The sequence below is a fragment of the Rhamphochromis sp. 'chilingali' genome (assembly GCF_963969265.1).
Source record: "Rhamphochromis sp. 'chilingali' genome assembly, chromosome: 19".
Taxonomy (NCBI): Eukaryota; Metazoa; Chordata; class Actinopteri; order Cichliformes; family Cichlidae; genus Rhamphochromis; species Rhamphochromis sp. 'chilingali'.
Window position 1 is genome coordinate 20,185,042 of NC_137946.1, and position 26,977 is coordinate 20,212,018.

The 26,977-nt window shown below is 41.1% G+C and overlaps 1 protein-coding gene across 2 annotated transcripts; it reads left to right on the plus strand.

The window, feature by feature from the left end:
* The first annotated feature begins 202 nt into the window (after positions 1–202).
* crebrf (creb3 regulatory factor) lies at positions 203–26,064 on the plus strand. 2 transcript variants are annotated; one of them, XM_080867361.1, is made up of 10 exons: positions 203–342; positions 7,053–7,259; positions 11,397–11,522; positions 14,148–14,323; positions 16,477–17,633; positions 17,867–18,064; positions 19,519–19,708; positions 19,927–20,000; positions 20,315–20,434; positions 23,422–26,064. In XM_080867361.1, exons 3-10 carry the CDS (start codon positions 11,412–11,414, stop codon positions 23,538–23,540), a joined length of 2,145 nt encoding a protein of 714 aa, XP_080723487.1. In that variant the 5' UTR covers positions 203–342; positions 7,053–7,259; positions 11,397–11,411; the 3' UTR covers positions 23,541–26,064. The 2 variants fall into 2 exon arrangements, with proteins under 2 accessions (XP_080723487.1, XP_080723486.1); XM_080867360.1 differs by having other exon boundaries at positions 7,053–7,252.
* Positions 26,065–26,977: the final 913 nt, after the last annotated feature.

Sequence of the window (26,977 nt, forward strand, 5' to 3'; positions counted from 1 at the left end):
CTTTTGAGTGCTTGGTCTCAGTTTTCTAAAGCAGACAGAAGTCTAATAAATTGTTTATTAAATAATGAGCTGAACCTCCTCAAGAAAGTGGGAAACAATGGTGAAATGTTGCAGGATGTTAAGGTCCAGCCTCGAGCTGCTCTCCCATTGGCCCTGCGGCGCACCACGTGGTAAGGCAGTCACGCGCTTTCCAGGAACCCGTCAGGAAGAAGAAAAACAAAACAAACCCGAGAGAGCTGTAACAGCGTGCGGACTCCATTGAAAAGGGAACGTTATTATCTCTAACACGGGACACACACGAGGTCCAACACCGAGAGAAACGTGTGTGGGGGCGTCCTCAAAGTGAGTACGACCGTTTTTCATCCGTTTCGGGGAAAGTTGGGCTTGGCAGCGGATGGGTGTTTTCATCGCCGCGGCGGATTAGCTTTGAAGCTAACTGTCGGTCGGTTGTTGTTGTGTATCGGGCTTCAGCTGGGATGAGGAAGGGGGCGGACGGAGGCCATACTGACTGAGGCTGCAGCTGAAAAGGAAGCGAGACTGTCCAGTTCCGCGTTAAAAACACAACCAGAAGGAATAAAACACGAGCTGTTTGGTTGTTGTTTTTTTCTTCTTTTCTGTTTTTTGGACCGCAGTTTGTTGAGCTCCTGTAGGAAGTGGAGAAATGTGGCTAGCTAATGCTTTACGACGAGCTCAGGTAAATTTCGATCACCGAGCCTAAAAACCTGTCCACAAAAGACAGACTGTTTAGCTGATGTAGTCCTCTAAGGTGTAGTGGGTCAGTTCCCAGAAGTGACTGATTCTGGATCAGCGTGGTCAAAAGTGTACTTATGTAAGAAGATTGGCTTGAACTCTACTTTAAAACTACCTACAGTCATCCTGCACGGCTTGGAATGCACTTAAAACTACACAGCATGCCTTTATATGTGTGGCAGAGCAATTGTAGACTGTTTGGAGGTGTATTTGTGGTAGGAAAAGCCTCGGTAGTCGCGTGAAACCCCTTCTACTGTGACTTTTTGCAGGCAGCCCGAAGTCTCATTAAGGTACACGCCCCCCAATGCACAACACATCGAGAGCAGCTGGAAAAAAACTCGACACAGCCAGAAATTTCCATGTGGTTGAAGGCAAACAGCAGACTTATATTTTCACCGAGGAAATGGCCTTAGTGACGATTTATTAGTGTTATTATATTACTTTGGGTTTTCACCTTGATAACTGCTTTATAGTTTATCGTCTGGATTGGGCACTTAAACGTTTGATTCAGTGTTTCTTCTTCGATATAAATGACTAAACGTGCCCCAGATTGAGTCGTACTGCAGTGCTGCGTTGAGGTTTTGTGGTAGGTGGTGGATTTTACTTTAAATATCTGTGAAACACGGTTATCTAGGCCACGGGCATGTAGGCCTCCAAGTTGTTTATCTTCTGCCTCAACCTAGGCTGAATCCAGGCTGTTTGTGATGAAGCAGCTCGTTTGATTGACGGCTGCGACGGCTATTCCAGGACACGTAGAGGCGGGACATATTCTCAGCTCGGCCAATGGAGGATTGGGATTACGTGGGTGTTGGCACAGAATGGTTAGTTTGAGGCTTTGTTTTGCTTTGCTGAGGATCTGTGATGAGTGCAGTGACTGGTGAGATACTGGTGACATTTATGGGTTTACTGGTGTTTTGTAATAGGCCATTTGTAATGTACACCACTCCGGTATACTCCGATTATTGTTTTGATGCGCACGCTTTTGCAAAACAAATGCATCCACCACGAAGTGGTGCAAATATGTGCATGGAAGACATTTAGTAAGAAGCAGATAGTATTTGCGTCTTTGTGCAGGGTTGATGTTACAAAGCTCACCCTGCATTCATCACCTTTTATCTGTGCTTGATTTTAGTTATGAGTGCTCCTTTTAACAGGATAAAAACATCTGTGTTGTACCATACAGTTATCAGGCCATCATATGCCTCAAATGCAGGGTAGTTTAAAAAAATGCCTTCAAGCATGAAATACTGATTTTATTTGCTTTTATCATAAATAATTTGAAACCATATGTTATTGAAAGCAGTGCTTTTCATGAACAGGAGAAAAGGATCCTGGATAGCAAAGTAATTTTACCATTGAAGGAATGCTGGGATCAGAGCGCGTCAAACCTAATTACCCAAAAGCCTGTCCTGCAGTGCTGATAGTGAACTTGAGATTGATTTGAAAATATTTTAGACTCGACTGGTTTATTGGGGATCACCAGATTTAACTGTTTTGTTTGTTTGTTTTTTAAATTGTTTGTTTTTTTGAATTTTAACTTTGTTTGTTGCAATCTTGTGACTGCTTTAAGACCTTTAAACAGCTCTTCTTTCTGTATAGTTTCCAAATGATTCACGTTTATCTACGCCTTTCAAAGCAGGCCTGTCGTGGCAGGAGAAGAGGAGGTAGCTGAGTCGCATGAATTTTTGCCACAGTGGTATGCATTATGTTTGTCTGTGACAATCCAATTAATTCAGTTAAGTTTCACGTCTCGTTTTTTTCTTCCGATCACGTGCCCGTCCAGCACAATGACTCTCTGTCCTTCTCAAAGGCAGCCAGCCGCCCTGCAGTTTTGGAACTGCTGTGTTACCTGTAATCTTCTTGCAGGTATGACGTTGTGGACTAAAATCAAACATCTGAAGTGAAGTAGGCGTCAGCCATCAGTGCTTATATATAGTGAAATGATTGATGTTTGTCAGATGCTGAATGCAAAGATTACTGAGCTGCAGGGTTAGTGAAAACACTGTCATAAGATTCAAGATTCAAAGTGTTTATTGTCATGTGTCACAAGAGAAAAGGCATTTCTTTGTGCAATGAAATTCTTTCTTTGCTGTCCACCCACAGATGCCAATTAATATATACAATAGAAATAGAACATATAAATACAAATAGTACAAATAAATAGCTGAAGACAGAAAAGGAGACAAAATATGGAGATTTGAAACAGACGTGTGCAAAAGAGCTATAGCTTAATATGCTGGCTTAATATATAAACATATTCAATTTAAAAAAAAGTCTCTGAATCTTCCCATGTGAAGTTGCTGCGTTAGCTCTTTCTCCGCATAAAGACAACATTTTTTTGCAGCTTTGAAAACCTTTAGGATTTGTATCTGGTTTTTCTGTGCTGCATAGGCAGAGACCATCCTCACTAACTTCGTGTGCAAACCCTGTCATTTTGTTCTATAAGCAGGCTTGAAATATGATAGAAACCTCTCAGTTCAGAAAAGCGAAACAAGAGTTAAGATCTGTTCACTGCGGAGGATGCTGTGGTAAAAGCTGCTCAGTGAACTGAAATCAGTCTCAAGATTTAAAAATCAAATCCTTGCTCATGCTGAAGTTTAAAATAACAGTTTTTCATGGAGTTTGTAAAAAAACTGAACATTGTTTTTCTTAAAAATGCATGAAACTGATTTCCAGATATATAAGAGCAGAGAGAAAGAAATAGATAAACGTCTGTTGGTACATCCTTAATAAACACAGCTGCTTTTCTAATGTTGGTATATGTTTTAACATGGAAAATCTCAAGGTGTAAGATAGTTACCTAAATGTGAAAAGCAACTTAAAGTTATTAATATTTTTCTCTGTCAGAAGACAAACACTGTGATCATTCATCACTAGATGATTCCTCTGAATGGCCGACACATAATCAATAATTGCCAGCTCTAGTGCCAGCTCTGTGCCTGTACCACTTAGTCGTAAACTTATGTATAAATAAATAATCTCCAGCCTTTAAGCACAGTTGCCTGTCAGTGAGCGCTCATACCTAGTTTTCTTATACGACTTATGGATTGGTGACCTTTTCTGATATTTGCAGACTTCCTCACATGTCCGTGCTCAGAAACAGACTGCTGTCTCATGCTTGTTATCACTGTAGGGATCATGGGCTGACTGCTATCAGTAGGTAACTCATTCCAAATAAGACACTGCTGACTGGCCTACTTGGACCACGTCCAGTGTTGTGGAGAACGAGAGCTGTTTGCATGATAGCGCAGCTCATGATTTGAACTCAACACTCAACTCCCCCCTTTTTTTCTTTTTTTAACCCTCAGTGCACTGAACTAATAGGGAAGAGAGGAAACAAACACCACTGGGTTTTAAAAAAATGATTTTTTAAATGCTTTTTTCCACATATAAATGTCTGAAGCTTCAAAGTTAATGGTCGCCTTTGAACGCTACTTTCCCACAAATCTATAGATTTAGTCTCAGCACAGTGACACATGTTGCACTCTCACACTTATAGTCACGCTTTCTGTTTTGCTTTTAATTTTAGTAAATGGTTTTTGGTATTGAAAATGCAGCAGTTTCGCTATCGGCTCATTATTTGCTATCGTTTTAATCATTCAGTGCAGTGATGAGAAACGAGGAGCAGGTGTTGTTGTTACTTTTTAAAATTTCCTTTATTTAACCACAAGTGTAATTATTGAAAATCGCCAAGGCCAAGATGGGTAGCAGGTCAATCAGCAGTGGCTACATACTCTAATAATGCACACATGAATACACAGCAAAGCACACAAAATAAATATACACACATAGGTGAGACACATACATTATAAACATTAAAAATAATGCAGCTTAAAACTTGAGAACATGTTTTAAATGTGGGGGAAACCTTTGAGAGAGGTTTAAAAAAAATGATATCAGGGATCTTAAATATTACCCATAAATAACAGCTGGCATTAAGCAGATACACCAGCGTTATGATCAGTTTATGACTGCAAGGCTTACCTTGTTATGTTTGCTTCAGTCATGTGGCCTAGGTGGGTCTGTATGCTGCTTAAATGGGATGAGACATCTCAACATGTGTTATTGTTAAAAGGATATGCTGGCTTGGGCTACTCAGTGCACCACAGGTGTATAAATGGTGCAGGCCAGTGTCTCCATCTGATGGGATACATTTTTAAAATACTCAAATGCAAGGCCCTCTTTCTGAACTATGGCCAAAGTCTTCTTCTGAAGCCTGAAAACAGAGCTGTGCCCAGATCAGGTGCAGAGTCAGATCGTCTGAATTACAACGTGCTAAAAGGTTGTTTTGGTATTTTGTTGACTTCACAAGCTTTAATAAATACTAACAGATCAGCTGTAAAATGTTGCATTCAGTGGTATTTTTCTACTGGTTGACATTTATATCAATCACCCAGTGTTTGTTCATTGTACACAGAAACAAAGACAACTATTTTAAGCATTTTGTAGACAAGAAACCATAGATTTGCAGTGAAATAGCGCTATGACCAAAAAAGCCAAAATTAGTTGCCAAGAGTTGTTATAGAGAACAACAATTCATATTGTAAAAATGGTGTAAAGCGTGTGAGCAGAATGATGCAGCCAGAGTGCATCCTAGCAGCATAATCAGAAGTCATTTACATTACTGATGGTGAGTGCTGTGTTTTATTACTTGGTCTGGATGGGTAAAAGCTGACCCTGAGTTCAGACTCAACCGAGATGTAAACATTATGCTGCAAAAGAATCTGACCTGTTGAGCGACTTTTTCTATCTTCATAGCAAGCCTTATAAAAGAAAGAAAGAAAATCTTTAATGTTCCCAAAAGCAGCCTTGGAGAAAAAACAGAAATGATTGAGCTCGTACAAGAATGCTGATATAAGCGGAGGTTGCTGTGGCCTTAAATAAAGCTCAGTCCTAATGTACAACACCTAATGGAGGCGCTTTTATCTCTGAAGTCCAACCAAACAGAGAGAGGAATTCTTCTTCTGGGTTCTTGCAGCCTGCCACGGTCGGTCATAAATATCTGGCTCTGCATCACAGCCTGTGTCACCCACTGGGTAGTGAGTTGGATTAAACTGTGCTGCTGGAAAAGATTCAGTGCTACTTCGACTGGATAACGGTGGCTCATTTTCCACATGTTTTTGAGGACCTCTGGTTGTGGACACGGGCTTTCTGTTTCCCCTCTGTGATAGCAGCGAGTTTGGATTGATGCTGTTGTTATTGTTCAGGCCATATATGTCATCACTCTGCTTTTTTTTTCTAAACATGAAACCAGACACAGCTGCCCAGGAAGGAAGTGCACATCATGATATGGTAATAAGAGAATTTGTATTTCAGAGGAGGAGGAGCTTCCAAATGGGTGACCAAGGTGGTTAGTGTGTATGTGTGTGTGCAGAGACTTGTTTACTCACATGTGCATTGATGTTGGTGAAGGTGTTGCTTTTACAAATGCATTTGTCCCAGAGGCGTGCACGGCTGTGTATTTTTTAAAAAAAATTTTTTTTGCCCACTTCCTGTCTCTATGCAAAAGCGTGTATACATAGCTCAGGGGTGAGAAGTTCATTTGCAAGAGGAAGTGATGTTGTTATCTTGCTCAGAGAGGAGTGTGATTCGTGTGTGATATTGTGTTGACAGATTGCTGTTGGGGTCGTGTCTCCACGCAGACTCTCGTGTGTTTGCTATGCAAAAGCAGCAAAAGGACCAAAGATCAATCTAAATGTTGCCATCATTTGGTGATGCAAGAAAGTGAGCGAATGACAAACAAGCAAAGAATGAACCAAGCTTGATGATGGTGACGGAGGTAATTAAAAAGGTTGCAGCTAAGCTTGATGCGCGGTTGACTCAGAACAGATCAGATTAACTGTGAGCGATTGCTTGGCAGCATTTGAGTTTGACAAAGAGGCTGCTTACCGAATGTTTGATGAGGACAGGGATCAGAAGGTGGCACAAATTTGGTAGAGCGTTGCTGTCTACTTTTCGGTGCTCCGTTTATAGTCTCGAGTCATAGAGACTAATGATCTTTACCCACAATTTTTAGTATTTCATGTGTGTTTTTCTTGCTTGCATCAATTTTACATCATGCATCATTTATGTCACAAAGTTATTTCAGTCTGCTGAATATTTTGGCTGTTGTTTGATGAAACAGAACCGAATTGTTTCTGTATACTTTATTTTGTCGTTTGCTTTAACATTACACAGTTTACCATCCTGCGGTTTCGTTTGAGAACAACAACCAAACACAGCAGCTGTGGTTAAAATCTACTTCTTTGTTTTCAACTCTTTTGATTTTAATACTTGCTCTCTGTGTGTTCTTCTAACCACAGACCTGAAGCTTACCAAGAACCGCACCAGACCACAACAGACCAGACCTGACCAGGTTGAGCCCAATTATTCACAGTCTCCCTTTCCCCCCCCCCCCCTTAATTTATTGTGCTGATCGGACAACCTCACACCACTGGGACTGGACAGGAGACCCAGAGGTTCCCACCACTGGAGCTCTAAGCTGTGCCTGGCAATGCCTCAGGTAAGAGGTACGATAGGAGGAGGGGAAATTGTGCTGTCGCTGTTGTTGATTTGTTTTTTTCCATTAACCCATAAACCCACGAACAAAAAGTGACTTGATTTTTTTTTATTTTTAAATGGTCTGAATGAACTCTCCACAAAAATCTGAGACAAAACTTCCTGTGAGCAAGTATGCAAAACACCTGTGGACAGACAGAATCGTAGATGTGAAACACGGTTCAGGGGCTTGAAAGAGGAGAGTGACTGACCCCAGTGCTGTATGATGTCTGTAGACCCTGCATCCAAACAGCTGCTGAAGCCAGATGGGCTGACTGTGAGCGACTTTCTCAGTCCTTCTAAAAAAATAAGTGCAGAGTGCCAACTCTGAGCAGGCTTTAACATTTTTGTAATTCTCTGCGGTGCCGAATTAATAGCAACGTAGCAAAGTCAGCTCCCGGAAATGATGGTGTCAGCCTTGACAGTGTTTTTTTTTTTCTTTTTTTTTCTGCTGTTCTTTTCTCCTGTTTTATTATTCATATTAGATACCACAGGGACTGTTTGTTTCTTAGGGTTTTGTGGTATCTTGCAAAATGTGCAAGTATGTTGTGATTGCAGCGCGTCTGTAGCTGCAATCTTATCAAATAATTCCCTCAGCTGTTAGAGTGAAGAACAGGAGATGCTGGTGGTTTGTTGGGCTGAGACACGTGTTTAACTTCAGCGCTAGAACAAAAATAACAACAGCAGCTCTGGAGTAATATCTGTAGATGTTAACTTTATTGCAGATATATTAGTAATGGGTTTTATTTTAAATTGCAGGAGTGTTTTTACAGTATTTTCTATTGCTGATGGAAGTTTTTTTTTTTTTTCCTTGATGATGATGATGATGGAAAAAATCAGACAGCTATCCATTATTTTGACATATTAGATCACTGATATACTGAATGTAACATGATTTTTTTCTCATAACCTTTAACTACAATATATTATTCTCTGTCAAAGTCATGGAGCATGTCTGGGAGCATTACAGGGTAGCAGGTGCTGTTGCTTCCTGATGCACCTGTCAGTAGCCATGTTTGTGGGTTATACTGATTATTAATCAGATCGGTGTGCACGCAGACACTTCCTCTGATGTTCCAATGGTGGTAAAATTATTCTCACTTTTCATGTCTGTTATGTCGTGTTTCGGTGTCCAGTGTGGCAGTAGAGGGGGAGCAGAATAAAATCACATATGAAAAGTTGTCTGTATGAGGGAGCGGATGGAAAAAAGCCTCCCATTCATGTATTTGATTATGCTTCAGTGCCCAGCTTAAGTTTGCTCAGTTCATAGTTGCGTGTTTGGGCACAATAGCTGCAGTGTTTTTGGTTGTTTTTTTGGTTTTTTTTGTGTGTGCTCTAAATGCAGAAAATTTTTTTATTTATTTATTTATTTGCTGTTGACATGAGACATGACTGCACAGTCAGTGCTTTATCTTTTCTTTTCTCTCTCATAAATGCACACTGCTTTCTGTTTTAGTTTTTAGTATTATTGTTTATTGAAATACATCTAATGATTATAGGAAGATTGAATGACAGATAATTGTATTGTGACTGATTATATTATGTAGGAATGATGAGATGCAGAGTCGGTCAGACTATTTAAGAAGTTGAGAAACAGCATGAACTCAATATAAAAGATGGACGTAGCCTTAGGATGTCTCCCGTTGGTTAGGCAAGACTCATCTCATTCAAGATCCCAAAAAGCTGATATTATGTAAAATATACAGAAAGAGTATTCAAGGATTTGGCAGTCATGTAAAACTTTAGGATTAACAGTAAATGGTATGAACGCAATTTTATGCTATTAATTGTGAGGGGCAGCACATGGGGGCAACAATAGACTCACGATTGGGTATTTGGAAAAAAAGAAAAGAAAAAGCTTTTTTTTTTTTTAAATTAAGGATAAGGAGGTGATCACCACTCTGTGAAAGACTGCGTGGGCAAATTGAGCATTTATTAGTGTCACATTGCAAAGACCTGGATAATGTAATCATGTACAGTACAAAATATCCCTAAAAGATTCAACAGATGATGTTGAAATCAAGGCAATATTGACTGGTGATGAGGGCAGGGATAGCTCAGTAGGTAGAGTGGTGGCCCCATGATCAGAAGGTCGGGGGTTCGATTCCCCTGAACAGCTACCCTGAGGTACCCCTGAGCAAGGTACCGTCCCTACACACTGCTCCCCGGGCGACCAGTGGCTGCCCACTGCTTCACTGAGTGAATGGGTTAAATGCAGAGAGGGATTTTCCCCACGGGGACCAATAAAGTACACTTTCTTCTTCTTCTTCAGGCCTTCGGACAAACAAACAAACAAACAAAACGGCAGACATGACTTTTTTAGTGCAAATCACAGCGTGAGCTAGGGAGCACTTCTGAAACCCACTGTCTGTGAACACTGCATCGATAAATACCAGCCTGTTTTGCACAGGTCAAATGCATTTGTGATGTGATGCATCTGGGAGGTGCATTGGTAACTTGCACTTCTGTGAAACCCTTTCAAATAAGACAATGTCAAACCGCATTCTGCACATATTCCAAGAGCACAGCTCCGTAGCAAAACAGTCCCGCTGGTAAACTGGTCTGTGTGCAGCAAATGATAGCTTCATCTATCTTTAGAAATTGAAGTCAGCTAAACTGTGAACTTACATAATTCAAATAACTGCACTCAAGTCGGATTTGTGTGTCCACTCAGCTGTTGTACAAACCTTGATCATAATGACACAAAAATACACACAGAAAACACCTGTAGCTTCCTCCGTCTAGCTTATAATAATTCCTGGCAGAATTGAAAGTATGGCACACAAAATGTAAAAATAATGGTAATAACTTTAGTTTTATAGCACTTCTATAGCACAGTTACAAAGTGCTTAACACTTTAGATAAAACCACACACTAAAGTCAAGTATACATGTTCAAACATATTGTCTTACATTCTTTCCTGCATGCACATGTTGAAAGAACGAGAAATATATGGGCGAAGGTCCTTTAAAAATGAGTTTTCATTAGTCGGTTAAAACAACCCACAGTCACAGAGCCGACAGGCTGAAGAAGGCTGTTCCACAGTTTAGGAGCTTTAACCTCAAAAGTGCGGTCACCTCTAAATTTTAACATAGGAGGATGAAATAGTTAAGAGACACTGATGAGATTATCGGAGAGGAATAAGGTCTCAGCAGCAGCTCTGCTGTATACACAGGGTCAAGGCTCACTAGAGCCGGTGAGAACAGCAAACTCCTGGCACATCGTTTTCAGACCCCACGCGGTCTTTCGCTACTCACATTAAACATGATATATAGGTCACTTAGATAACTTAAAAATGTTCTTGTTTGGCTTTTTTTCTGTGTTTTATTTGTTCCTCAGTAAATCGGTTTGGCTGAGATTAAAGTTATAGTTTTTACACAGCTGAATAAACATCAAACAGAAAACTGATTAAACAGAAGTGTGAAATGGTAGAGAATTTACTCCAATGTCCTGTTATATTTTAGATAGCAAGGAGCAACGGCCGAGTTTATTAAACTCCACCGAGACAATCTGCAAATTTCATTAAAAGTTTAATAAACTATCATCTTGTCTTTATTTTTGGTTGACACATACCTAAAACACTTCAGGCTGTAAGTTAATGATAGCTATATAAAAGCAGATGCATGCTGGTGCAATAAGCTGTACGTTTTACGTTCAATGGATGCATGCTTTGATTAGTCGACTAATCGACAAAAATAATCGGTGACTGTTCAACTACCAAAATAATTGTTTGTGGCAGCCCAACTGCACAGCAATTGTAGGAGATACATTTGAAAAGAGTAACATAAAGAAAGAAGAACTGGACCAAGGATTGAGCCCTGAGGGACACCACATGTGAGGGGCACTGATGAGGACATGTAGTTATTAATATGACATCTGAAGTGTCTTTCAGATAGTAATGATTTAAAAAAAACAACAACACACATCTGATAATATGACAACAAACATTACAGAACAATATTCTTTTAAACAATAATCTTTTAAAAACTGAGCAACATTAAAAGGAAGACAAAGGTTGAACTGAGTTTATCAGATTTTACTTGTGTTGCTGTGCATTGTTGTTTAATCAAGTGTTCCCCCCCCCCCCCCCCCCCCCGTGTTTGTTGCAGCCCAGCGTCAGTGGGATGGAGCCTCCCTTTGGGGATGCCTTTCAGAACTACTCGATTGCTGACCAGGCTCTGACCAGCACTGAGCTGCTCGCCACCAGCTCTGACCCAGATTTCATGTACGAACTGGTGAGTAGACACACACAAAGACGTAAGACCTTGGTAACCGTGCTTTGAATCCGGCTTCTTTTCGCATCAGTCACAGCTGCTCATGCTGAGCTGACACTGAGTTGCATCCAAATGAAGGATCCGAGTTTAAAGGTCAACAGCAGCAACTCAATATCGTCCCCCATCACAGTCACAACAGCTTTCTCAAATAAGAAGAAGTTATTTTACGGCAGTGAATGTGTGTATATACAGTTATATTGATTCTTGTTAAGTGCTACAGTTGCTCTAAAAGACTTATATATATTTGTCAAAAAAAATCAATATAAACACTGAAAGTCACCAAGATTATTCTAAACATACATACTCAAGTAGCTGAGCTGTAAACTAAGAAGGTTTTGATTGTGCTAAGCCACATTTATAGATTCGCCAGTGGAGACCCAGTCTCTGCCGGCGGGGCTTGATCAGACACAGCTGCTCAAGGGTCAGCTTGGCCCAAGCACCCCCACAAATATCAAAGATCAATATAAGGTTACACAGCACACTGTTTAAGGGGCCACAGAGCAGGAAAGCTGCAGGAAATCCAGTATCGTTCTTCTGATTAAAGGAAACCATATTATAAATGTTCCAATTCTTCTTTTTCTAACCTAACATTGACTTCAAGAAACCTTAGAAACCAAAGTTATTTCATCAGTTTAATTTCTCAATTCAGCATCTTTGCTTCGCTGGTCTTCTCCTGTAAACATTTCAAATTGTGCAACTTGTTTGACAATTTGTTAAATCTGTGTGCGATGTCTAAATAGAAATCACTGGAACAGTCAAGCCAAACTGAATCAGGGCCTGTCATGTAGGGACTTTGCTGATCTGAAGTTGGTGGGTATAAATCTATTAATTTATTTTTCAGCCCGAGTTGTCTTTGACAAGAGTGCAGTGGCACAACAGTGTTACTGTGGTGAACTAATATGTCCCTAGGCTTTTAACATAACACATATAAACAAGCCAAAGTCATTTCCTGTGATGATTTTCACACAAATTATCAGCCTCACAGTTGGTTAGTTACGGCTAGTTATTAATTGCAAACAGAAAAACAGGCAGGATATCATTTGGGATGAAACAGAAGGCACTTTGGTTTTCTGGGACGCTTCCGTAGAATGAAGCTATCATTTATGTGATAGATAATACCTGTCAAACCATCTGCTGCAATGGCAAAAGGACTTCTTCGCCAAGATTCACAATTGAAAATATTGAGGTCGGACGTGATTCCTCACCATTTACAGGGATTATTTCAGTAATGGTGAGAAATCCTGAGGTTTATAGAAACGTTTAATGAATGCTGCCGTGGACTCGGCTTAACTTCCAGACTGGCGTTTATCAAAGCAGAGACTCGTGTCTAATTGTTTAGAAACTGTCTGACATTTGCCAGGCTCACAGGCAGGTGATATGAAGCACCGATCATGTTGTCAGCTGCAGGTGTCTGCCTTAATTTACTGTCCTCTGTAGACTAAACAATAGTGATTGACTGCCTCACTCTCAATTTCTTTCACCCTAGTAACCCATTAATGAGATGATGGTGTGCAGGATGACCTTCCATCTCCTTTAGTTAGTTTGTTTATCATTTGGTGTGACACCCATTTATTATTAAAGCAGCACTAGTTAGTCAGGGTGCAGAGTTTTCTAAGCTATTCAGCACAGTGGGGTGTTTTTTCTTCTTTTCTTTAACAAGAGTATTGGAAATCCTGTCTGGGGCTGCGTCAGCATCTTCTGCCCTTTTATGCAATCCCAGACTGATTTCACAATGTTGACATCAGAGCTCTGTGGGGGTTGTACCATCTGTTGCAGGGCTCCCTGATCTTGGTCCTTTCATGCAGGTTCTTTATGGCTTTTGCTGTTTGGGACCGCTGTGTAGTGAATTTCCAGACAGTCAAACACCTGGTTGCTGGCATTATGTGGTGGCTTCTTATCATAAATGTCTTTTATGAAAGTTAACTAAATCATTCAATAATGAAATCTAAGCTAAGTAGAATTTCATACAACATCACTTACCCTACCACCTGCCTTGATCAGCTCTCTGTCTCTTTAAACACTTTGGAGGACTTTAAAGGTCTTTTTTTTAAACTCAACAAAGCATTTAATTGTTACAAAATCTCACACAAGGTCTAATCATCAGATAAAATGAAACGGTGGCACTTCATGTCCAATAGGTCAGCATGACTTCAATGTGAAATCTTCACTAGTCGGTGCCCTTGACTCAGTAACAGAAGAGGAGATTGTGGGAATATTTCACATTCAGTTAGATAGTGAAATGATGACACTGCATGGCTGAAGTTTAGGAGGAAGGTGGTTGGTGGTTTGATCTCTGGCTGCTCCAGTCTGCATGCCAAAGTATCCTTAGGCAAGATACTGAACCTCAATTTGTTCTCCGATGCTTTCATTGGAGTGTAAATGCATGACTGTTGGAAAAGCATTTAGGTAGAAAAAGGTGCTCATATGAATAAGGCATGTTGTATGAAGCACTTTGATTAGAGTAGGACCAGTCCATTTACCATGATCCTTTGTGTCTGGGACAAGGACACGCACTCTAACTTTACAGATCATCCTATCCTATAACAGCTGCATGGAGGTAATTCTTTAATTTGCTGCTCTCTTCAGGACAGAGACATGAGCCACCAGCAGAGCCCCTGTGGGGACAGCATTGTGGGGGTCGGGGATGGAGGCAAGGAGGTTGAGGGTTGCGTGGACCAGCTAATGGGTCTGGGTGAATGTGAGACAGTCTGCAGCAGCTCGGCGTTCGAACAGTGGGACTCCTACTGGGAAGACCTCACCAGGTACTTATGATTTATTCATGTGTTGCAGCTTTTTTTTTTTTTTTTTTAGGCCATGTTAAACAACAACAACAAGTAACTGACACACAAAACTTTGACCTCTTAAACTCTGTGAAGCTGGTTTGGTTTGTAAATGAATAACTAGCAGATACTTTATATAGTGCTTTTCAAAGAGTCACAAAGTGCTTTACAAAATCCAATACAGAGCATACAAAGCCAGGCTTAAAAGCAGCAGAAAAATGGAGCAAATCACTGACTCTAAGAAAGAAGCGAAAACGAGAAGCCTTTAGCAACAGTTGAAAATGCATAGGTCACATATTACATGTGTCAACTTGAATATTGAAATCATACAGAAACACATCCAGTGTTTGATCAACAAAGTCCCGTAAAGTTGACTTGGTGGGTTTTTGTGTGTGTGATAGTTTCTTATAAATTATGTAATTTTAAATTTTTCTGTCTTTGCTTTGAATCACGTGGGTTAGCTGACGGAGCAGAAAGTGTTGAACTATTATGAGATGCATTAACATGTTGTTGATCTGGTTTATTTTTCATGTCATTTGCTGCTATTAAGATAGGTAGGCTTCCTGTATTTTTTTAAACTAACATTTAAAATCTGAAACTCACAGTTATGCTGTATTTTTAAACTATTATTTAGATATTTCACCATCATCTTACTGTGGTCACGCCAGGTTTGTAGTATGAGGAGGCTGTAGTGGGCCCCTGCTTTTTATAAGCTTGCGATTGATGATACGACTGATTTTAAGTTAAATCTGGTTTTAGTTAAATCTGTTGTTACGTCTTTCAATGAGCCTCATGAGAAAGGTCAGAAGGCTTTGAAGGTTTGTACAGAAGTAGAACAGTAATTGTGAAGGCCTGTCCTTTTGGTCTCAAATAGACGCAGCAGATGAGAATTTGAAGCAGATAGTCGGTTAGCCGGGAGGCAGGAAGTGGTTTAAGAGGCCTGTAAACAACAAAGTAGCTGGCTGCCGCAGTCTCCTGGGGTCTCAGGTGATGCTCCGTCTGTCCTGCAGCTACCCTGATGTTTTGCTGCCAGAGTAGCTTGTGTACTCCCCTCCCCAATGTTGAGTGCAAACTGAGGGCAGACTACTGTCTCTGAAAAACAAAGTCCATTAAAACCGGGGTGGAATAGTGCTGGTTGTTGCAGGGTTTGAAAAATCTGCTGCATACAGACTTAGGTTTGGGTTGTGCCGAAGTGGAACAGAGGAAACTGCTGTATCTTTTTTTCCTAATGTGCAAACCATACTTTCCAGCTTTGACTAAGAATGTGTGTTTCGGCAACTTCAGATTAATTTTGTTATATTGTTGTGCTCTGGTGCACCAAAATAACGTTTGGTGCTTGCTGGTCTTACCAAACTATAGTTTTCTTCACCGCACTGAAAGTGCTGAGAGAGCCTCAGAGCTTCCTGTTTATATCTTGTGGCATGAAGAGGCTTCACTGTTATCACTGGTTTCTCACTGAAGTTACAAACTTTAAACTAAGTTAAAAGTAAAGTTGAAAAAGAAAGTTGAACAGTTACAGATTTTCTCTGAAATGTTCCAGCTTGGAAAAATGCATTTGTCTCAAGCTCTGCAAAGATAAAAGTGAAAGTGGAAGAGTCACGCTGTGCTGTGCTGTTTAACTGCTATATGACTGGACCATTGCCATCATGTGACAGGCTGCCATTGCAGTTCTAAGTAGAGACAAGTGCACTTCCACATTTAGCATCCCCTCTGTGGGGAAAACAGGTTTTCACTGCAAGTTGCAGTAAATGAATATTTCCATTACTGGTTTTGCTGAACATTTCCAATATTTCCCTTCAGTCAGTTACTCATCTTCAAGTTTCATATATAACAGCAGAGCATGAATGTTTAGCATGCTGAAATAGTGTTTTAGTAGTTTTTCATGAATAATAACTTGTAAATTCTAGTTTTTCTCTGATGATCATGTTGGTCGGCTGATTATTGTATTTGCAGGGTCATTTGCATGGTAAAAATGTGCATCAACAAGCTAGTATTCTAAAGATTTAACAAGCTTAGGTTATTCAAATGTAGACAAAAATAGGAAACAGCTGCAATGCAAAGATGTAATGAAGATACTATGACAAGAAGGCGAAGGTTTCCACTGTTGCTAGTCTGTGTCTCTCTGTATTTCACAGATACACACGGCTGGCCAGCTGTGATATCTGGGGCACCAAAGAGGTGGACTTCCTGGGATTGGATGACTTCTCCAGTCCTTACCAGGACGAGGAGGTGATTGGTCGAACTCCGACGCTGGCTCAGCTCAACAGTGAGGACTCACAGCCTGTGGGTGAGACGCTCTACCCTCCCGCTGACCTGAGCTTGCCCCAGACTCAGTCATCCCAGCTTCCCTGTCACAGTAAGACTCTCCTGGTCCCCGGCCAAGGATCAGGCCCTGGCTCTGTTCAACCTTCACCAAGCTCCACATCCTCTTCCCGTCCTTCGCGCAGCCTTCTCCCGGACTTTCCTGAAGGCTCCCAAAGAGCAACCAGACCTGTTCCTTCCAGCACTGAGACTATGGCTAAGACTCAGAGCCACCTCAGTCTCACCCAGGACCATGGTCATGCTCAAATAAAGCCCATGGTGCGTGGAACCAAAATGGGAGCCCCAACTTCCTACAGCTCTGACTTTGTACGCAAGGCTAAAGTCCGTGTCAGTGCTGTACATAAGACCCAAGCGGACATGCCTCCCCAGACGGATTTTGAGAGGTCAGATCCCATTCTACCTCTCTCCCAGCCTCGAGTTGAGAAAGCCTCTACTTCAGCAAGTGCCGCCTTAGTGGGACTACCTGGTGCTGCCGCCGCCAGCTGTTCGGGTGGCCTGGCGAGCTTTGAAAGGAGAGTAGAGGGGACAGCGAGGAGAGAGATGCCTGTAGGCAGGTCTGCCACTGTGCCTCAGCTGGTTGAGGCGAGCCAGGCTCTGGAGACCAGCACCTCTGGGCTGGTGATCAGCGATGGTGTTTGCAGCGGGGCTGGCAGTCTTTTGGTTGTTGAGGGTACGGAGAAGACCAAGGAAGAGGAGCACAACTACTCTCTCTTCATGACCCGCAGCAGACTGGGCAGCAGAGGCCACCCGCAGACAGAGGAAGAGGATGAGGAGGATGAGGAGGATGAGGAAGAGGCAGAGGCAGAGGAAGAGGAAGGAGATGGGTTGGAACTAGAAGACGAAGACCACGATGAGGGTTTTGGCAGTGAGCATGAGCTGTCTGAGAATGAAGAGGAGGAAGAAGAGGAGGAGGACGAAGACTACGAAGCAGACAAGGACGATGACATGAGTGACGCCTTCTCTGAGCCAGGTAGCTACTCTCTATTTAAAATAGTTAAAGTGATTTTTATTACCTTTATTTTACCAGGTTGTCTGATTGAGATTACAATTTCTTTTAAAAGAGAGATGATTACAGTATTGTGTTACTTGGTATTTGGTGTCACCACAATACTGAATACACAATACATCCTTTTCTTTGTCTCTGTCTCTGTTGCATTAATTTCCTCCCCTTCCTTCTGTGTCTCTCTCTTCTGCCTCCGTCAGGCTGTGACATGGAGCTGATGGAGGACATTAAAGGGCTCACAGCAGGAGTCTCCAGCCGAAAGAGAGGAAAGCGCCGCTACTTCTGGGAGTACAGTGAGCAGCTCACCCCCTCCAAACAGGAACGCATGCTCAAGCCGTCCGAGTGGGACAGACACACGCTGCCTAGCAACCTGTACCAGAAGAACGGGCCTCTCCACGGTACTCACACATGCACAACTATATGCGCATGCAGGCATTATTAAAGTCTCGCTTTGAGCTTCAGTTTTATATGGAATTAAATAATCTTTTGCATTTAAGTGTTTCCGACATTTTATTTTACATGCCCAATATCGGCATAAAAATGATCGTATACGGCTTTTAGTGGATAATGCAGAGTGATCAGAGACAGGCTGGTTGGATCGGTTGGATTTTCCACAGCAGCAGCTGTGCACAGCATGTTGCAGTCATGCTACAGTTTGAGTAATCACACTGGAGTTATTAAATAAATTAAAGATGTATATTTTATTTCACACATTAAAGGACTCCTCTGTTTGCAGCAATGCAGCAAACTATTTGTCTTGTATCCATATTCTTATTTATTCAGTGTTGTAAAGGGAGTTCTTTAAGTTGAATAAAATGACTCATGTTGGATTTTGATCATCATAGTTTCAGGCTTTTAAAAGTTAAGGTCATTGTCAAAAAGTTGCTGTTTGATGATTAATAATTAGGTTATTAATGCATCCCCACACCTGTCAGACCCACTGCAGGTTACCAGCTGTTGGTGCGTAGAAAATCTTTATTTAAAACTAGGGCTGTGCTATATGACCAAAATCTCATATCCCGACATCTATCGTCCCGATTACGATATAAATCACAAAAATTTAACATTTTCTGTAAATTATGTGAATCTCAGGCAGCTCCACTTGCGTGAAGTGTTTCCAGCAGGGCGTCGTGTACCTGTAGTCGAATGTTTTAACCGATGCATGAAACGATACATTTTTAGACATAAGTTGTAACGGCTGCCGTTTTCTTTGTGAGTATTTATTACACGGCGTGCTGCAGGGAAAAGCCTGTTCTAACGTTTGACTCTAAGGTTTATTTTTTAGCACCTGGCGGCTCTTTTTTACTTCTCATCCGTAAACACTCTGCATACTCTTTCGCGTGATTCAGTTTATTTTGAAAAGTCTCAACAGGATCTTGAGCTTTATTGTGAAAGGTTTATGTAGAAAATAAACAAGCGGACACGCAATGGTTTTACCGTCGTTGTTGCTAACGACAACGCATAAAAGCAGGCGCTTGTCCGTCCGTAGTGTGGTTATATAAAATATAAGAGAAAGAGAGAACTTTAAGAAATTAATATAGCCACTACAGTGACCATCAAAACGATGAAAAAATATTGCCGTAAACAGTTTATTTTGCGACACCACGAAACAAACGATAGCGTAAAATGAAACGATAGACGTTTTTATATCGTCATCCGATATATATTGTTATATCGAACAGCCCTATTTAAAACCAGATCAAGCAATTTAAAAAAACAGAGGTACACTTGCAGTTGGCTGGTTAATTTGAAGTACCATGTGCACAACTAGTGTTTGTTCATGTTTTCGAGAACTGAAACATATAAAATGCGATTGATGTCTAACTCCTTTGTTTTGATGATCTTTACAAAGGAAAATACATGCTGAAGAAGTCTCGCCGCACAGATGTGGAAGACCTGACTCCCAATCCACGCAAGCTGCTGCAGATCGGCACAGAGCTTCGTAAACTGAACAAGGTGATCAGCGACTTGACTCCTGTGAGCGAGCTACCACTGACTGCACGGCCACGCTCTCGCAAGGAGAAAAACAAGCTGGCCTCCAGGTAAACCACGCATTCATGTGTTCGCTGTGTACACATGACAGCTGGAGAACAGCCATATGTAAAGTCCTGATGACTGCAACAGTATTATTTTCAAAAGGCTTTACCCTCTCGAGCCTGATTGTAATAAAGATGCTGATTTGAAAATAACCTTTGTTTCTCAGTGAGATCCTCTTTCCTCCTATTGATTAGAAACTCTTCTTTCTGTCTGTGTGTTTCAGAGCTTGCCGTTTAAAAAAGAAAGCCCAATATGAAGCAAATAAAGTGAAGCTCTGGGGACTCAGCACAGAGTACGGTACGTTGGCTCTGACGCTACATGATCTAAATCTTTACTAGAAACAACATCTGCATGTATTTTTTCTTGCACTGTTGGCAGTTCAACGGAAACTTAATAGACAATGATGACAGTGACTGTTATGACATTTTACTTTTTTCTTTTTTTTCTTTTCTTTGTCAGATTAGAAATAAGATCATGATTGATAAGAATAACTAAATAACTGCTCATACTTGTCACCAATTTTAAAAAGAATTGTTACAGTGTCTAACCAGAAGACAAAAGCACAGAATTTTTTGTGAATAATCTGTGGTCAAACTGGTGTTTTCCTGCAGACCGGCTGTTGTTTGTGATCAACGCCATCAAAGAGGAGATAGTGGAGCGAGTGGAGGACTCTTCTCCGCGTCCAACCAACATGTCTGACACTCTGGAGAGACTCATAAAGGAGACACTTGGTGAGAATCGAAAAGAAACACAAGTTAAGCCCGTATTATGCTTTCTGGGGTTTTATCACTTTATTTTAGTGTTGAAGCTTTTTCTTTATACATGCAGATGTTCTGCATATTCACAAAGCCCAAAATCCATGTCAACAGGAGTTTTTATCTTCAGTGTGCCTCAATTGCTTGAAACAACTCGTGAGTCGTGAGGGAAAAGATCCCTGGCTGAAAGTAACATTTAGACAGCATCTGAACACATACAGTGTCTCACAAAAGTGTGAGTACACCCCTCACATTTGTGTAAATATTTTATTGTTTCTTTTCATGGGACATCATTGAAGATATGACGCTTTGATACAATGTAAAGTAGTCAGTGTACAGCTTGTGTAACAGTGTAAATTAGCTGTCACCTCTAAATAACTCAGCATACAGCAATTTATGTCTAAACCGCTGGGAACAACAGTGAGTACACCCCTAAGTGAAAATGTCCAAACTGTTCCCAAAATGCCAATGTTTTGTGTGGACAGCATTATTTTCCAACACTGCCTTATTTTCCATCACTATAGAGCTTCACAGGGTGCCACTGGGATCCTCTTCCACTCCTCCATAATGACATCATGGAGACACATTTTGCTCCTCCACCTTCCATTTGAGGATGCCCCACAGATGCTCAATAGGGTTTAAGTCTGATGACATGCTTGGCCAGTCAAGTACCTTTACCCTCAGTTTATTTATCAAGGCACTGATCTTTTTGGAGGTGTGTTTGGGGTTGTTATCTTGTTGGAATACTTTCCTGTGGCCCAGTTTCTGAAGGGAGGGGATCATGCTCTTCTTGAGTATGTCACAGTACATGCTGGAATTCATGGTTCCCTCAATTAACTGTAGTTTCCCTGTGCCAGCAGCACTCATGCAGCCCCAAATAGCGACGTCCCACCACCATGCACCATCATGCACCATCATGCAAGGCAAGACACACTTGTCTTTGTACTCCTCACCTGGCTTCCGCCACACACCACTGACATCATCTGAAACAAATAAGTTTATCTTGGTCTCATCAGACCACAGGTAATCCCCCCTTAGTCTGCTTGTCTTCAGCAAACTGTTTGGAGACTTTCTTGTGCATTATCTTTAGAAGAGGCTTCCTTCTGGAATGATAGCCATTTGATGCACCTCCAACCTCTGCAGCAATGCTGGCAACATCTATTTTCAAATGACAGCCTCTGGATATGACACGAGCACGTGCACTCAAGTTCTTTGGTCAACCATGGCGAGGTTTGTTCTGAGTGGAACCTCTCCTGTGAAACTGCTGCATGGTCTTGGCCACCGTGCTGCAGCTCAGTTTCAGGGTGTTGGCAATATTCTTATAGCTAGGCCGTCTTTATATAGAGTAACAATTCTTTTTTTCAGATCCTCAGAGAATTCTTTGTCGTGATGTGCCATGTTAAACCTCCAGTGACCAGTACGAGAGAGTGCGAGAGCAATTCAACACACCTGTTCCCCATTTGAACCTGAGACCTTGTAAAAGTAACGTCTCACGTGACACCAGGAAGGGAAATGGCAAATTGGACACAATTTGGACATTTTCACTTAGGGGTGTACTCACTTTTGTTGCCAGCGGTTTAGGCAATAATGGCTGTGTGTGAGTTATTTAGAGGTGACAGCAAATTTACACTTTTGTTCAAGCCGCACACTGACTAGTATCTTCAATGTTGTCCCATTAAAAGATTTGACAAAATATTTACAAAAATGTGAGGGGTGTACTCATGTTTGTGAGATACTGTCCAAATGCAAGCACTGCACTAAGCTACATCTTTGGTATCATAATGACCGCACAGCTGAAACGGTCACCAGACATCATCAACAACACAAATATAAAATCTTTTTGTTTTTTGAGTCGGGGACAGTGCAGGAGCAGGACGGCCGCCATCTTGAGCGGCCGAATATTTCTATTCAGGACTCTTTGTCTCTGGTTACAGTTAGTAACCGACACTCTCTCTTGCCTCTTTTGCTGGGCTAGCTGACCAATCTGATCAGGCTGGGTTTTATTAGCATGTGGAGACTTAACTCTTTACCCCATAAAGACAACATATCATTGCCTCCTCTTAATAACATGTTTTACACCTCAGTATGTATTAATAAACACGTGGTTTGATGACAATTAGAATAGTTTCTGGGGTTTTACAAGAGTAGCTGCCGAGGCAGAGTCATTTTGTTCTGTAAGGAGGCCTGAAATATAACAGAAACCTTTCAAGTGAGAAAAGAGAAACAAGGGTTATTGCTTGTAAGCTCTCAAGGCGTAAAGAGTTAAAGATACATTTTTAACTTTTAGTACAGCTACAGCGATTTTCAAGGTTAGAAAAACGAATGTTCTTTGAACATTAAACCATGTAAAACCTAAAATGCAGGACCCCAAATGAAATCGTGGACCTCTAAGTTAGCATAATATGGTCTTTTTACAGTTGACTGGCCACCAATCAATGAGATACTGTAGTTTACGGTGACTGTGAACGATGACTAAGAATAACTTAAAAAACATTTTAAAGACCATCAGAATTAAATTCATTGCAAAACTATCAAATATATTTGATAATGAATAATTGATATAATCAATGATGTATCAAAGTGATAACCACAATAAATAGGCAGATGCATTGATTATATTTATCACCATATTCAGTCAGCTATAACCTTCACAATTAGATAAGCTGAGTACAAGCATACAGCAAAATTGGAAGCACCGCTGAGCTTGGTGTATACAGACAAACATAAACAGTCCTCCAATTAAATAAAAGAGTAATAAAGATGCTTTCTACGCAATGAAAAATAAAATCAATAAATAATAATAAATTAATAATCCTAATGATAGCAGCTTTAATGGCTCAGGTAGGCAGTGAAATTGATCGATACAGTAGACGTATTTTAGTTCAGTTGAAAGTAAAAGTTAACTTTACTTTTAGTATTTAGTATAAACATGTTCTAATGTATCTTTGTATCTGTGTGTGCAGTGCCATCACCTGTTGCTGGGCAGACTTCAGACTTCGTCAACAAGATCTTGGAGAACACAGGACGCGGCGATCCCACTGGCGGACTGGTCGGCCTGCGAGTCCCCACCTCCAAAATCTAGACAGGCCGCCTTCCACTGAGAGCAGTGGACTCAGTATTACGATCGTGCTGTCCTGTTGTAACTATGCTCCCCTCTGCATGCCCCTACAACCCAGACTTTCATGCACATTGTTAGTCACACAAACACACATACCACTTCCTGTGTGTAGGTATGTGTGCTTGTTTTTGCCATGTCATCTGTATGGCATACACCCTAGCTTTCTGGCTCTGCGCACTGCGTGCAGAATCAGCGCATCACAGTTCTCCCAACTCATTGTGAACGTTCGTTGGGGGGGAAAAGCGCCTCTAAAAGCAAGTGATGGTTAGGTGTATAGCTAATAGCACGTCCTAAATCCACTGGTGATGATTAGATGTGTTTAACATAGCATTGTGTAGGGTTGTTTCTGTTGGAGGCTGAGACAAACAGCCGCATGAGCGTAACCACTGGAATACTTTCACACGTTTGTTTGAGGTTGTAGTGACAAAGGACGAATTTACATGAAAAAAGTTCCAGTTATCATTTCTCAGAAGACTTTCACCTCACAGGGCAACAAAAGTGGACTTGAGGTTGTCAAATGAACCCAATCGAGTAAAGCACCTTGATGAAAATGGCCTTGTAAGCTGCAGTGGAAAAAGCGGCTTGTTCCGAGGCGTTACGGGGTGGCAAGAAATATTTTGTATTGAAGGCCTAAATATGTTCATGCCATCCCTGCGAAACAATAAAGCTGAGAGTTATCATTAGAGCTTTTATTAAGCGAGAGGCGTCCTGCTGGTTTGAAGCTCGTGTCAGGCAGGAGGAAGCTTAACGGCTCATAGTTGACCATGTGAAGAGGAAGCGCATGTAGCATGGTGCTTTTTGGCCTTTGTGCTGGTTATAACTGGACTGCGTGGAACAGACCAGTGTGGGATCAGACAGAAAGTGAGGAAGATGATGATGGTGGTGCTGTTGGCGGCGATAGAGATGACATAAACAGTGATCCATCTCCTCCAGGAAACTGTAAATAACTGTGTCTCCCAGCGAACGGCACCGGCTTCCCTTTTTTGTACAGTAGAGATGACCAGGCAGTTTGGTGTGTTCATACTAGTGTTTGATCAGAGTTCTATTCATTGTGCCTTGTGTATGTATGTGTGTGTGTGTGTGTGTGTGTGTGTGTGTGTGTGTGTGTGTGTGTGTGTGTGTGTGTGTGTGCGCGTCTCCGTAAGAGTGAGTGAGTGTGAGCGGGGCTGAACGAGGAGAGGTGATCGGCCAGAACTCCCAGCCTAGGAAAGGACTACTTATAGCGAGTGCGATGAGGGACACGCTGGTGGAGTTTGTTGTGTCTTTCAGCTGTTTCGAAGATATTCTGAATGTACATAAACAAATGGAAGCTCTTGTCGCGTGATGCCACAGAGTCTGTGTATATAGGAGGGCTCTGCAATAGATTACTTTTGGTTTTTGGTACTTTCGTCTTTGGGGGTTTTGGGGGGGGGGTTTAAGGATGACAGATATTTTTCTTTTAGAGTTACAAAAAAATATTTGCACACTATCTTTTGATTATGTTTTGTACCAAAGACACATGCAACGAAATGGCGACCAGCCAGTTAAAGTAAGGTTTTGCACAGCTTACCTGACGCCGTATTGAATGTAAGATTTGTGGGAGGGTCAGGGACTTCATAGAACTGTGAAATTAGCTTGGGTCCAATTCTGTACAGAAAAGGAACATTCATTTGCTTCTTCTTCTTCTTCTTATTTTTTGAATCTAAAATTGAACCCCTCTGTTGGCTTCTCCAGTAGATTTATTGCTTAAGGAAGCCCTTCATTCCTGAACTGATTCCTCCCTCCACCTGCTCATTGTGTTAATGGCGCTAGCTAGGATGAATACCAAGAGTGCTACTAGATAAGCTATGTTACAATTTTCTTTTCTTCTTCTTCTTTTTTTTTGCTTGTTAAAATTTCTCAAACAGTAACCAAAATCTTGTGTTCCTGTATCACTTGTTTGATTTCTGTATGTAGATGAGGTCTATAGACAAATATATTAACTGAATATTGTACATAGAAACATTAATGATATATCTATGAATGGTGAAACGCCACTTTTCATGACAATTGATTCATTTTTAAGCATGACACATTTCTAAAGCCTATCCTTGCTTTGAGAAAGTTAGAGTACAACAAAAAACCCAACAGAAAAACCAAAAAAACATGCTCTTGTTATATTTTTGTATTTTAGCTGCCTGCTAGATTTCCCGTTGGTTTGGGAGTGTTTGTTGGTCACAGGTGGAGGTGTTTGGCTGATGGTTTGATCTATAAGCTCCACCCTTTCTGTTATTCTTAGCTGGCTGATTTGAAATACAGAGAATCAAGACAGGATTTATATAAAACACAATGCCGCGAAGTGCTGGTCTACTTTGAGGGGTCTGTGAGGGGGAACGTTGAAGTGCCGCTGTCGGCGGTTCTAGCGTGAGAGCAGATAAGGAGCGAGATACAGTGTTGTGTCAGATGGTGTAAGAAAGCCAGAGCCATCTGAGTGTGGCTGATCTGGATTCAGCGCTGTCGTTTAGATTTTCATGCATACAGCAGCGTGCAAAAGTCTCGGCGCAGATGATCTAACTGATCTAAACAAACAAAAAAAAGACGAGCAATGTAAAGAACTCTAATCATGCAAATTAATAATCTACATATAATACTCGGAATCAGTGTAACAACAATTTAAAAAAAAATCTGGTTGACACTCATTTTTACTCCAAGCGGCATCATTACTGCCACCCACTAAGCTGAAGTAGATTTATGTGGTCGCCTTTTTTTGCTGAGGAAATTCAGCCCTAATAAGAAAGAAAATACACTTATCAGGCTACAGCTTCACCTTTTGGTGTCATTTTGATATAAGAGGAAAATAAAAAGATAATCATTCCATCTTTAACTTTATGCCTTTTCATATTAGTCCGCTATACAGAGTAAAACTTGCTCAGACTTTTGCATGCTGTTGTATTCTGTCTTGAAGCATGAAACTGGTTGAATTGTGTATTTTCCTGAGATGGTCATCGCTGCCTCTGACCTTGCTTTGCTGAATTGAATCTCCATTAGTCATATCCTTCCTGACTGGTCACAGACATAAAGAATAACTTTGGTTACCAGTTACGGTAAAGTCCTTTAAGGAGATGCTACCTATTCTGGGAATGTTTCACAATTCAAGCAGAATTGATTTATTTGGAGGTCATATTAAAACGAGAAAAATGTGAATTTGACAAAGCTGAATTCAGACTGGCGTGACGTGAGTCTGCTGATGATAAAGTTTGTGTTGTGTGACTGAATAACAGCTAGTGCTACACACACACACACACACATATAGATTTTTTTACTGTTTTCCGTTCCGTCTAAAAAGGGAGAAATGGTGCTTTTTCTGAAACTAGAATGACGAGTATCCATGATTCATATTTGATTCTTAGACTAGTTGTAGCCTAATGACTTGCTCTCCCCTT

Bases quoted from the DNA above. Each gene is read 5' to 3' on its own strand.
- crebrf (XM_080867360.1), top strand. The intron at 14,324-16,476 runs GTACTTATGATT...TGTATTTCACAG, and splicing joins TACTGGGAAGACCTCACCAG to ATACACACGGCTGGCCAGCT. The intron at 19,709-19,926 runs GTAAACCACGCA...TGTGTGTTTCAG, and splicing joins AAAAACAAGCTGGCCTCCAG to AGCTTGCCGTTTAAAAAAGA.